This window comes from Lactuca virosa, chromosome 3 (genome assembly GCF_052849685.1).
Source record: "Lactuca virosa cultivar CGN04683 chromosome 3, Lactuca_virosa_CGN04683_v6, whole genome shotgun sequence".
Classification (NCBI taxonomy): Eukaryota; Viridiplantae; Streptophyta; class Magnoliopsida; order Asterales; family Asteraceae; genus Lactuca; species Lactuca virosa.
This window is the reverse complement of record NC_136428.1, coordinates 161,363,917-161,376,836: the sequence shown is the minus strand read 5'-3', so window position 1 is coordinate 161,376,836 and position 12,920 is coordinate 161,363,917. Positions and strand designations below refer to the sequence as shown.

The following is a 12,920-nucleotide window of genomic DNA, read 5'->3' as shown; positions in this document are numbered from 1 at the left end:
CTTAAATTAATTATATTGTTTTTCACGTGGAGTAATATGGATGGTTAAGTGATTAAAAAATGGACGTCAACAATTAAAATGCCAGCAATAATTGAATACGTCTTCAAACGTCAATACCAACAAACTTAAAGGTAAAAAATTGTAACTTTTGCTTTCCAAAAAATATTATTTCAATCAGATCAGGTACAGCTTTATCTGCATAAAGTACAAACTATAAAGCACCGACCCATGCGTCACCAATACGATCCATTCATGCCGTGTAGTGGGTGGCAACTGAACCGATTAAGCATCCATTAGAGAGAACCGATCGCGATAGAAACGGGTTTCGTAGAGTGTCGATTGCTGTGAACAAGATTTTCTGGATTTCGAAAAATCGGAGAGGATTATCATAAGTAAAATCGGTTTGTTATTATCCATTTATTATTATGTTGCAGAGACCCCGTAGAAGGTGTGAAGGCACAGCCATGGGTGTCATCGTTCTTGATCTTCGTCCCGGACTCGGAATTGGTCCTTTTTCTCTCGGTAAATCTTCTCTTAATCTTGATCTAAAGCTGTTCTTGATTTCCATAGAAAGTTTGCTATTCATGGAATAAAGGGTATTAATATGTTCCTGATTCAATTAAATTTTTGGGGATAGTTACTATTTCATTTCCTAAATTGGACTACATCTAGTTCAAAATACGAACCGATAGATTGATTCTGTCCTTTTCAAGTGAAAAATAAACCCGAAAGGGGGATTTCAATGGACGTTTTGGTTTCATAGAGAAGTTGTATTTAACTATTTATGTCGATGATCTTCCTAATTTGTAATTTCAGTTTGTATTAATCTTACGCCTTACTGAAATCGGAGTAGATTTACCCTAATCTATCGAACTAATCGAACTCGGAATTTCATCATCCTTCTAAAAACTGAGTTAATTATTGTCGATGGATGATTTCGTTTCAGGAATGCCTATATGCGAAGCATTTGCACAGATAGAACAACAACCCAACATCTATGATGTCGTTCATGTCAAGTACTTTGATGAGGTTTGTAACAACTAATGATTACAGTGTTTTCTTTCAATGGTGTTTTGTTAACACTTGATATTTCTTCTACACAGGATCCATTAAAGCTGGATGTTGTAATAAGCTTTCCAGATCATGGCTTTCATCTTCGTTTTGATCCATGGTCTCAGGTACTCTATTGTCCCCTATCCTAACATATCACTCCACACTTATCTTCATTGTGTTCAAATCTTATAATCTTGCTTGTTTTTTCAGAGGCTTCGTCTCATTGAGATTTTTGATGTCAAAAGGCTTCAAATGCGCTATGCAACATCACTCATCGGGTACAATTTACAAATGATACTGTGAAATGTGAATCAGTTTTAGAGGGCATTTTCGTCTTTTGCATAACACTCAACTTTGTTATGTTTCAGAGGTCCATCAACTCCAGCTACTTTTGTAGCTGTTTATGCTGTATTCGGGCCAACATTTCCTGGAATATATGACAAAGAAAGAGGCGTCTACACTCTTTTCTATCCTGTAAATTTTAATCCAAAATTATATAATTTTAATTTTCGAAAACCCTTTTTTATATTTTCACACATTTTTCAGGGCCTATCATTTGCTTTTCCAATTCCCTCTCAGTATACAGACTGTTGCCATAATGGAGAAGGTAGATAATTTTCTCGATTTCTAACCATTATTTAATTCCAAATAATAATTTATTCTAACTTTTAAATATTTTTAACATAATAGCTGAATTACCCTTGGAATTTCCCGATGGAACTACTCCAGTGACATGTCGTGTATGCATATATGACAGCTCAGCAGATAGTAAAGTTGGTGTAGGATCATTGATGAATAAAGCTTCTGCCCCTTTACTTCCTAATGGTAGCCTCTACATGGAAGAAGTCCATGTTAAGGTAAGGGCATTTTCGTCATTTCACTTATAACAACAATCTAAATCATTTTTTTTTATTCAGCTAGGTGAAGAATTATGGTTTACAGTAGGTGGACAGCATATCCCTTTTGGTGCTTCCCCACAAGACATTTGGACTGAATTAGGTCGACCAGATGGAATTCATCAAAAACAGGTTTCTGTTTTGAATAATTTACAAGAATAGTCCCTGAGTTTTATGATTTTGAGCAATTTTGGTTTTTAGGTTGATCAAATGGTAATTCATTCTGCTTCAGAACTACGCCCTAAAACAACTCTTTGTGGAGATTACTTTTACAATTACTTTGCTCGTGGATTTGACATATTATTTGATGGCCAGGTTTTTTATATTATAATTATAAATTATGTTTTAATTTCAATATGATTTATAAGATGTCGTATTTATAATTTATATATTTGTTTTAAATTTTCAGACTCATAAGATTAAAAAGTTTGTGCTACATACAAACTATCCAGGACATGCGGACTTTAATTCATACATAAAGTGCAATTTTGTCATCCATGCTACAGAGTGTAAGTAATTAATTAATTAATTAATTACTAATTTCATTTTCGTCACATAAAATTTTAGCCACTTATTTTATTAAATCATTTTTTTTTTGTTGATATGTAGTTGATGGTGCTTTTCATCAAGATATGAGTTCCCCAAAAAGTAGTAGGATTACACCTGGCACGAAATGGGATCAAGTCAAGGTTAATATTGTAATTTTATCACTACTCAAAGGTTACTAATTTTTAATTAACTAAAAAAAAAGGCATATAATAGGAAATTCTTGGAGATTGTGGAAGAGCTGCTATTCAAACACAAGGCTCTACAAGCAATCCTTTTGGGTCTACTTTTGTGTATGGCTATCAAAATGTTGCTTTTGAGGTAAAAATTTAATTACTCATTATTGTTATATATTTATTTATTTTTTTTAGTCTTTTAATGTTTATAGATATAATTCAAACTAATTTTGTTGGTGTGAATAGGTTATGAAGAACGGGTATATTGCTACTGTGACTCTTTTCCAGTCATTCTAACTTCTTTATGGTAAGGGTAAAATGGTCATTTTTGGTCACATTCAGACAGTTTATCCATACAAGATTTAATGGGGATTTTTGTGTTGCAGAATGAAGTGGATATATGTGTTGTACAGATGTAAGAAGCAGTGTTACCTTTTTATGTTTGATAAAAGGGAGAAAGTTGTTAGAACATGAAGTTGAAAAATGTACAGTGTATAATTTGGAGATTTGACATTTGTGTCACATTATTGTGTGATTTCTGCCTCTCTAAAAAAGAAAAAAGAAAAAAGAAAACAAAGTGATGATTGTAAAGGGTGTTTTTTTGCACCAGACTTTCTTGTTATTGTTATTGATTCATCTTATTGGATAGGAAAATGAAGTTGCTTTGACTTGTTGTTATGATGGATTTGACTTGTAGGGCATGCATACCAGTTTATACAAGATACATTAATATTAATGTTTATTTATATAAGATTTTTTTTTTAAGTTTTTAATGAGGGTAAATCCATAACAGACAACTTTGTTAATCTTCTGAGTATGTGAATTCTATAGATTAACATTCATAAAAGAACAACACTTAAACATGAAATCATATTGACGACTAGCATCATTGGGAATTCTACAAAAGTATTAAAACATAAAAACGTGGCCATTTATGTGAAAGCCCAAAAGAAAATAGTTGTAGAAGTGACACATATTTTTGTAAAACTCAAGAGAGGTTTATTGATTTTGTAATAATGGATTAATGGTTACAGTTACACAGGATCTATAAATAGAGCAATATTCCAATTGACATCCAAGTTTGATTATGACTACACCATGTAAAATGAAATTCACCAACAAGGTCTAAGTGGACTACCAAAATAAGTCACATCATAACCCCCTTTACGACATTTAATTTTCAAACCAAAATCTCTAAGTAACATATTCTTGCCAATGCCATGTCCGATAAAATAAAACTCAAGAGAACCTGTTTAACTTTTTGATGAATTCCATTTCCATCGGACATTTGATTGAGGCTTGTAATTAGAAACAAAATGGAATATGTAAATTTGTAACTTTTCATTCTGTGTTGTACTATTAATTGATCACAATACACAGCCAAGTAGCCAACCCAAAAAAAAAAAATTCCGTTGCCGGGACTTGAACCCGGGTCTCTCGGGTGAGAGCCGAGTATCCTAACCAACTAGACTACAACGGATTTGTGATTAAAATTAGATCTAAATGTAAATATCATTATGTATTACTTTCAACGTTTTCACTACACGCTTTGTTATTCAAACAACGAATTTTGTGTAACTGACGATGAACTGTGTGAAACCCTAACTTCCTACTGGTTCATTTTAAGTATTTGCAGAAATTGAATTCGTTTATTGGGGAATTTTGGCATGATCTCTCTTGATAAGTGTGATTAGTTTGATGAATATTTCTAATTGTTAAAGATCATTTGATCATCTGTTTTTTTTATGATTAGTTAAGTTACAAGATTGTTTGTTTACAATATCAATATTGGTTTTCTTCCCAAATTTCCTGAGGATTAAAAGTAATGTTTGGGCATTTTACTTGTGATTCAATGTGACATAACTGCATTGGTATGACATTTGAGGACAAGCATGTCATCTGTTGGTAAATCTTATGAATGCATCTACCCTTGTATAAATATGCAATCCTTAGCCATAATTAAGAGATTCACAAAAAATAAGTTCATTGATAAATAATATACAAAAAACAAATGATTAAATATGAACAAAATTGAAAGTAATTTTCCAAATTGAATTTACGAGAATTGACCCCAAAAGAACAGCTTTAGGTTTCCTTTGAACGACATGTAAGATTTTATTAAGAGTTTACTTTACTAAATAGATAGTTGTATGATACTATGATTAACGATTTGCAAGAGGGTTAAATTACAACCTCACATAAATTATAAACCTAATTGGGTCCACACACTTTCATTTCACATGTGAATTGCATGAGTTTTGTTTTTTTATGTAATTAATAACAACCATTAACAAAATAATCATCCCCAAAACTCTATACAATTTTCATCCCCTCGTCACATATCATCTCCAAAGTTTGCTAAACTCCAACGGCCATATCAACAAGTTATCATTCCACATGTCATCCTCTCATTTGCCAACTCAAAAAATATATCTTTCCTTATTATTCCTTAAATTATATAATATATTAATTTGGGTAGCGACTTATTAAATATATCTTCGGCTTATTAAATATATTAATTAACCTTGGAGGATAATATGTACAATCTTAAAATTTGGTTTGCTTTGTGAGCCATAGAGATCATATACATCAATACTATGTAATATAAGTAAATGAACGATAGAGTTCTTATTTAAAAGTTCAAAACTTACACAACAAATGTCATATAGTCTCCTCCATGTGATTACAACTATACATACATTCATAGTACAAGATACGATTCCCTTAGATTGCTGATAATTAGTTAAGCAACATTCATTAATTACTTCTTATCTACATTGAACTCCAACTTTCAGCGTGACACTGAGACAACCACAAGTCTATATATTCTATCATTTGTTCTCGCACTTTATTAACTGCTTCGGGTGAACTACAATTTTTAGAATTTCCTGCAACATAAAACATAATTCGAGTATATTAATGGGGAAACGTTATTAAAATTATTAGCGAATATATGAGAGGTGTTGATTGTCCAAATTAACCTTCGAGAACTAAAGGAGACTGGGGGCATCCTCGTAAATCACTTCCATGCCCACAGTTATGACACGTGACTATGTAAGCTGGCACTAAGAAAATATACAAAAACAAAGGGTTTAATTTCATTGTGGAAAAAAGCTCAAAAAAGTAATTTTTTATTTTTTTTTAAAATTTTATGGGAACTTACTATTTGGAGATGAGATTTGTTTGGATGCATGTCGCCATGGATCTTGTGATCCATTTGTAAAAACTATCTTCGAACCTACATACAAATTTTCCCTTAATCTAGACAACATTTAATGTTAAAAAAAAAAAAAAAAACCTAACAATTTTTTTTTTTATTTTTTTTAATTTTTATACCAGCAATATTCGTGCCCCCATAATACAAATTTGTGGAATCAACCTCCGGATATACACCTTCTCCAAAAACATTTTTGCATAAATCCAAGTGATACCTACATATCAAAAAGCAAATTTTAGATTATCATATAAGTCAAAAAAATGGAGAAATTAAATGAACATTAATATTATATGTACATGCCTTAAGTCGATCTTTGAAGAGCGAATACTATCATTAAGAGGTGCCACTTGAAAAAACGCAACTTCACTACAAACTTGGAACCACCATAATCGATCAGTAGATTCAGGTTTCTTTAAATATTCTTGAGTATATCCTTCTATATCAACTCCAAAAGTACCAATATAATATTCGTTTACATATTTTGCATACGCATCCTTCAGAAAATAGAAATTTTTTATTTTGTCAAAAATAGAATTCGAGAAAGAAAAAAAAAACAAAAAACAAAAAACAAAAAATTACCACTAAATCCTCGTTAGCTTTCTTGGCCTCGGTCATTGGGGTGCAAAGTTTATCTGGATTTCCGTATTGAAACTGAAAAATATTTATTTATATTTATAACATTCGTCAAAAAAAATGCATAGAAAAATAAATTAATAGATAAAGTTACCACTACGGCCGCAGCATCCGCTAGAAAATACATAAAATCAGCATCGATGTGTAGCTGAAATATGTTTTATAAAAATAGACATCAGAATGGTTTGAGATTTTTAAAAAAATTATAGATTTTTAAAAAAATTATAGAAGTGGAAAATATAAAAGTGAATACCGCAGCAGCACCGAATTTAGTTTTGAGTGATTTTCCATCTGATGGGAGTCTTCTTTCAACAAGTTGAGTAACTTCTTGTAATATAGCTTTACATTCTGGCCCTGCTGACTCACCCATCTGCCACCGAGGAATTAATAATAAAACCGTGAAATGAAAAAAATATGAATTAAAGTAATTTTAAATTTCATGGCGCAGTACAGGATTTGATATGAAAGGTTGTACTGTGTTTGACATGAAAGGTTGTACTGTGTTTGACGTGACAATGACAAGTGACAAGTGACAGTTGACAATCGAAAAGTGATAAAGGATTTACTACGTTTGACGTAACACAATTGACAGTTGATAGCTGACAGAGAAATTTGTGAAAACAATTGTAATTTTTTGTAAAACCCAAAAAGATGGAACAAGATGGGACAAGGTTGTCATCTGTGTAAAAGACGTAAATGTCCTCCTCCTGTATAGAATGTTAATTCACCTGTTGATCATATTGATAGTAATCGAGAATGGGATGAACTACACCAGAACTTGCAAGGCTTCCACATGTTAAGTGTGGGAATTTTAGACGAAACCATGCACTAAGAGCTCCAGCATACGAGATACCAAAAACAAACCATGGGTTCTCAATGTTTGTTCTATTGAGCTTCAAATTTAGGGATTCCTACAAAATCATTGAAAATAATATGTTATACAACAAATAAAAACACTATTTGAATTATGAAGGTAGTCAATTTTACTAAAGATTTTATTTTGGGAATGTTTGAATTGTGTAAAAAGTTCTATTGTCTACAACAAGATTTTAGGGTATGAATTCTATTGTTTTGCATTCTTGAGTTTGTATAAATATTAATACAATTCATATATAGCAATTAAATATTAATGCGTTTGTATCATTATTAATCTAAATATAGAGTGATTTTTATTTTGGGAATGCAAAATCCATATCTTTACTTCACTTCTAAACAAAAGGGTAAAATCATCAAATAATTCATTCGGTCCAAAAAAGGTCCACAACAGAAATAGACTTCATGTATACAACACTTATTTATTTACCCTAATGAGAGGAAAAATATTCGACCCACTTGTGGAAATTAAAGAAAATAATAAACGAGGGCAAATTTGTAAAATGTTGAGCTTTAGTGGTAAACCCTTCTTTCTATTACTTTCCCTTTTAAGTTTTTATGTTTGAGACTCCTTATTAAGTCCAAAAAAAAAAACTCATATATAACTTACCTCATTAAGTCAATTAGGTGAAAAAGACACTCACACCCATAAAATAACTTGCCTGATAAAATTGACGAAAAGCAGCTAAGTCAAAAAGCGCCTGTTTAGATGACAGAAATTTCAGATTTTCTGTAGTGAAAGTTTTGAAAGGGGAACTTTTTCCATAGTAGCGATGTTCAAGAGTAACAACAGCAGCTCCAAATTTCTTAGCCAAAACCTGTATGAGGTTCAAAAGCTTCATCATCATTAGAGTTTCAATTCTTCAATTACAATTATAACTCCATAAAAACAGCAAGAAAAGATCCAACGTACACTCATATAGTCATTGGTTATTCCACGACATTCAGATTCACCACATATTACCAAGAAGATCGGTCCATCAGGAATCCTGAATTCGTCTAAGTATTCATAATACCGCTGTTGAAATTTACGATCATCCTGTATATACCAAAAGATCAAAATTCATAATCTTGTTGCAGAATTCGCTTTAATTAAACAACAAAGCAACGCAATTTAACTATTGAAACTCGGAATGCATTCAATCGGATAGTTTATAAATTGAAAATTACACCCAAAGTCAGCTTGTAAAAGAAAACATCGAAACCCAAAATCGTAGATAACAATCTAACACATGCATAGAGATATATCAAGAGAGAGGATTCATACATAGGGGGAAAAGTGATCGAGAGTCTGATTCAACCACAAAGCTTCCTTTGTAAGATAACTGCTGCTGTTGCTACTCATACGATTGATTCGAGAAGTTAACAACCCATTACAGACATTAATCATCAACAGTGACCCAACAAAACCCAGTAACGCTCTCATTTTTTTCTTCACAGTTCTTCTAATTTGTAGTTCAAACCTAGTTTTCTCTTTGTTTTCACTAAGGATTAGTGCAATATGAACAATTTGACGCCTTTTTTTTGAGCGTGTTATCAGATGCTAGTTCTACTGTCTGTGGATGTCTTTGATTTTCTTCGAAGTCTTCTTGCGGTGTTTTGGGGAGTCCCAGGTCGACGGTGCTTGTTATCGGAATCGGGTTTGCTTAGACCGGGGCTGATAATATTCGACCCGGTCGAAAAGTATGGGCCTTTACAATTGGAATCAATCGATCAAACAAAAGTTATCAAGATTTTTTCATAATCTTTTGGGCAAATGGCATAAAAAGAAATTATGTTTTCATTTTCTTAATGTTCTTCAAAATTGAAGATATGGATTTTGGATTTTTATCGTAGGGTTGGGAAAATAGGGTTTCAGTGTAAGGCAAACTGTTTTAAAAGTTGGTTTATATATAAAATGATAAAACATAAGAAAACGTGTATGAAAAATCAACATATGTTTATACATTTCGTGTTTGATATGTATTTGGTTTCATTGTGTCAAATGTTGTGGAGCTCCTCAATATAGTACAACGGGTCATGCATAATAATATGGTTTTAAAAGAATCAGTTTTGTTATCCAAAAAAAGGTTACGATACAGCTTGTTGTCTGTTTAACTGTTAGGTCTATTCAAAACTTTTAATATTATCGTGGGAGTGTTAAATACATATGAGTTAGATTTGCCAAAAATAAAATAAAATCTCGAAGAGTTTGTTGAATGATATGAACTTTGTTAATTGAAATGTTATTGTTAAGGTTCTTTTAATATATATATATTAAATTTTTTTTTATACTTAAGTTTATTTGTTAATCAAGGTTATGTTCTCGATGTTCATCATAAACGAAGATATGGATTTTGGTGTGTGTAAATTGATCGCTACTGTGTATGATTATGTATGTTATTTATGTTTGTAAAATACTCATCTCTATCAAATTATACATTGAACTACAGGTTTTCTATCAAATTATACTCATCTTCTATTTCTGTCAAATTTGATCCACATCTATTTTGTTAGCGGTATATATATATATATATATATATATATATATATATATATATATATATATATATATTTTAGTCTTTTAGTATGTGGCCCATATTTATCCCACATTATTAACCCTTTGATTATTTGTATTATAAATATTTGGTGGAATACAATATTTGTGATATAGGAAAATTAAAGGGCTAAGAATGTGGGCTAACTATACATGGGTCACATACTAAAAGACTACAATATAAAATAACATATACAGGAAATATTTACGACTCCAATTTTTCGTCGACACCTGCGTCGACCGCTGAGTTTTTATCCCATCCGCTCCAACTGCAGCTGGGCTGCTTCCTTCACCAAACAAGGCTCGTTGGCCCAATTCCCACCCAGCCCATTAACGACAGCAACAACCTTGGCCCACTCAACAGCCAAGTCAACAAGCCTTTTATGCTGGAAGTCAACCAAATCAACCTCTTAATTGGCAGCATGCCAGTTTTTTGCCGATCAGCCCACTTTGCTCTCGCAAGCATTTAGTACCACGAACCTTCAAGATCCCGACACTGCTGATTGGTACATGGACACTTGGGCGACTGCTCATCTTCACACCGATTCAGGTATACTAAATTCCATTAAAAATAATTGTAATAATTTTTTAGTCTTAGTTGGTGATGGATAGCGCATTCCGGTTACTCATGTTGGTAACTCTTTCCTTTCTCAACATCCTTTTCGCCCCTTATGTCTAAATAATGTTCTCATTACCCCCCAAATTATTAAAAATCTCATTTCTGTTCGTCAACTCACTCGTGACAATAAATGCTCCATTGAATTTGACGAATTTGGTTTTTCTGTGAAGGACTATCTCACCAAACAAACTCTCATCCGATGTGATAGCACAAGCGATCTCTATCCTTTCACTAAACAACCCCCGCAAGTGCTTGTGAGTGTTAGTTCTTCCACGTGGCATCAACGACTTGGTTATCCCGACTCTCAAGTCTTCAAACATTTATTATCTAATAATTTTATTTCGTGTAATAAAAAAGATCCTAGTATCTTGTGTCATGCTTGTCAACTTGGAAAGCATGCACGTTTGTCGTTTAACTTGTCTAAAACTAATGCTACTTTTCCTTTTCATGTCATTCATTCCGATGTTTGGACCTCTCCAATAACAAGTCATAGTGGAATCAGATATTATGTCATTTTTCTTGATCAATATTCTCATTTTGTGTGGGTTTATCCGTTGCGACATAAATCTGATGTTTTTTTCCAAATTTATTCATTTTCGCTCATATCTTATAAACCAATTCAAAACTGATATCCAAACCTTTCAATGTGACAATGGAAAAGAGTTTGATAATACTCAATTCTATCAACTTTGTGACTCTAATGGTATTTATATGTGTTTTTCTTGCCCATACACGTCTCAACAAAATGGCAAATCTGAACGCATGCTTTGCACCCTAAATAACACTATTCAAACTTTACTCTTTCAAGCTCACCTTCCACCCATCTATTGGGTTCAAGCTCTTCATATGGCAACCCACATTCTAAATATCCTTCCTTCTACCACTCTAAATCACGATTCACCCTTTCACACACTCTTCCATAAACACCCGTCTTATTCCCATCTTCGTGTCTTTGGTTGTCTTTGTTACCCTCACCTAAAAAAAAACTCACAAACTTCAACCTCGCTCCGTTTCATGCATTTTTTCTTGGCTATCCTACCCATCACAAGGGATATCGGTGCCTCAATCTTCATACCAAAGAAATTATCATCTCTCGTCATGTCATCTTTGACGAATCCATTTTTCCTTTCGGGTCTCTCACACCCGACAAATCTCCTGACTATGATTTTCTTAATATTGAAGATCAACGCAATATCTTCAATAGTCCTACCTTCCCATCTCATCCCACTTCTCAATCATCCACTATCGATACCTCTACCCACCCAAACAATGACAGCAACGTCGTCAACTCCGCCACCTCCGCGTCCGGCCCTTCCGGTGGCCATGCCGATAACATCGTTGTCTCCAACAGCCTCCCTCCTTCCTCTTCGACATCAAAACCACCCCTATTGCTCCCACTTCATATCACACTCATTGTATGGAAACTCGTGCTCGTCATGGCATTTTTAAACCCATTGATAAATTAAATCTTCATACAGACTCCTCTTATTCTCCTCTTCCTAAAAACTATTCCCAAGCGTTTCGCAATCCCAACTGGTATAATGTTATGACTGACGAATTTAATGCACTTATTTCTAATGGGACTTGGGTACTTGTGCATCGGCCCCCGGATGCAGTGACGGAACACAATAGGGGTTGGGGGAGGCCATGGCCCCCTGCTTTTTATCCTAATATGCATAATGTATATAAGTTATTATATAAAATCATTTCCAATCAACTACCTGGCTAAACTTTCTATCACAGTAATTTCTAAAATTTTGTATAAAATATATTAGAAACACTCAAACATATTGGGTTTTCTCATTCTCTTAGGTTTACATAGTATTTTATCAATAATAAATTATCACGACAGAAATTAAAATTGCTTGGTTGATTTAATGCATCAACATATAAATAGGTAATCAAATGAATTACCTTCTTGTTTTATTTATATATTTGATTTGAAAACTTAAAATTTTAAATTCTACTTTTATTCTTAATGTTTATAAATTTTTATTAGAATATAGGTTTATTAATCCTATCATAAGTTTAAATAATTTGAAGTAAGGATATCATTACTAGTTGTGTAGTTTAGTTTTTTTTTAGACATTTTATAGCTTTGGAACAAAATAAACATGCTTATGAGATATTGTTTAAAATTTTAGTTTCGGCCCCCCTAATTGTAGTATTCGTGTTCCGCCCCTGCCCGGATGTGAATATTGTTAATTGTACCTGGCTATTTAAAAAGAAACATAATGCAGATGGATCGTTAGCTCGGTATAAGGCTCACCTTGTTGCCAATGGTCGCAGTCAAAGATCCGTTATTGATTGTGATGAGACGTTCAGTCCGGTTGTCAACCCAGCTACTATCCAGACTGTTCTCAGCTTGGCT

General features: G+C 32.9%; 2 protein-coding genes and 1 non-coding gene across 3 annotated transcripts; 1 reads left to right on the top strand and 2 right to left on the bottom strand.

The window, feature by feature from the left end:
• Nucleotides 1-246: 246 nt before the first annotated feature.
• LOC145166762 (PHAF1 protein At3g51130) lies at nt 247-3,339 on the top strand. Its single transcript, XM_079085804.1, has 14 exons — nt 247-522; nt 947-1,029; nt 1,104-1,178; nt 1,264-1,331; nt 1,422-1,527; nt 1,600-1,660; nt 1,744-1,910; nt 1,971-2,081; nt 2,151-2,264; nt 2,359-2,458; nt 2,559-2,638; nt 2,712-2,816; nt 2,918-2,978; nt 3,058-3,339. The coding sequence occupies exons 1-13, from the start codon at nt 426-428 to the stop codon at nt 2,966-2,968; spliced, it is 1,218 nt and encodes a 405-aa protein (XP_078941930.1). The 5' UTR covers nt 247-425; the 3' UTR covers nt 2,969-2,978; nt 3,058-3,339.
• A 739-nt stretch (nt 3,340-4,078) lies between these two features.
• On the bottom strand, nt 4,079-4,151 carry TRNAE-CUC (transfer RNA glutamic acid (anticodon CUC)). The gene has a single exon. It is a non-coding gene; the product is annotated as a tRNA-Glu (tRNA).
• A 1,125-nt stretch (nt 4,152-5,276) lies between these two features.
• On the bottom strand, nt 5,277-9,059 carry LOC145166761 (putative serine protease EDA2). The gene is made up of 12 exons (XM_079085803.1): nt 8,662-9,059; nt 8,308-8,433; nt 8,057-8,212; nt 7,250-7,432; nt 6,775-6,891; nt 6,616-6,669; nt 6,468-6,539; nt 6,189-6,382; nt 6,008-6,102; nt 5,835-5,909; nt 5,653-5,736; nt 5,277-5,559 (listed from the first exon to the last, which is right to left on the bottom strand). Exons 1-12 carry the CDS (start codon nt 8,818-8,820, stop codon nt 5,444-5,446), a joined length of 1,431 nt encoding a protein of 476 aa, XP_078941929.1. The 5' UTR covers nt 8,821-9,059; the 3' UTR covers nt 5,277-5,443.
• Between the last annotated feature and the right edge of the window lie 3,861 nt (nt 9,060-12,920).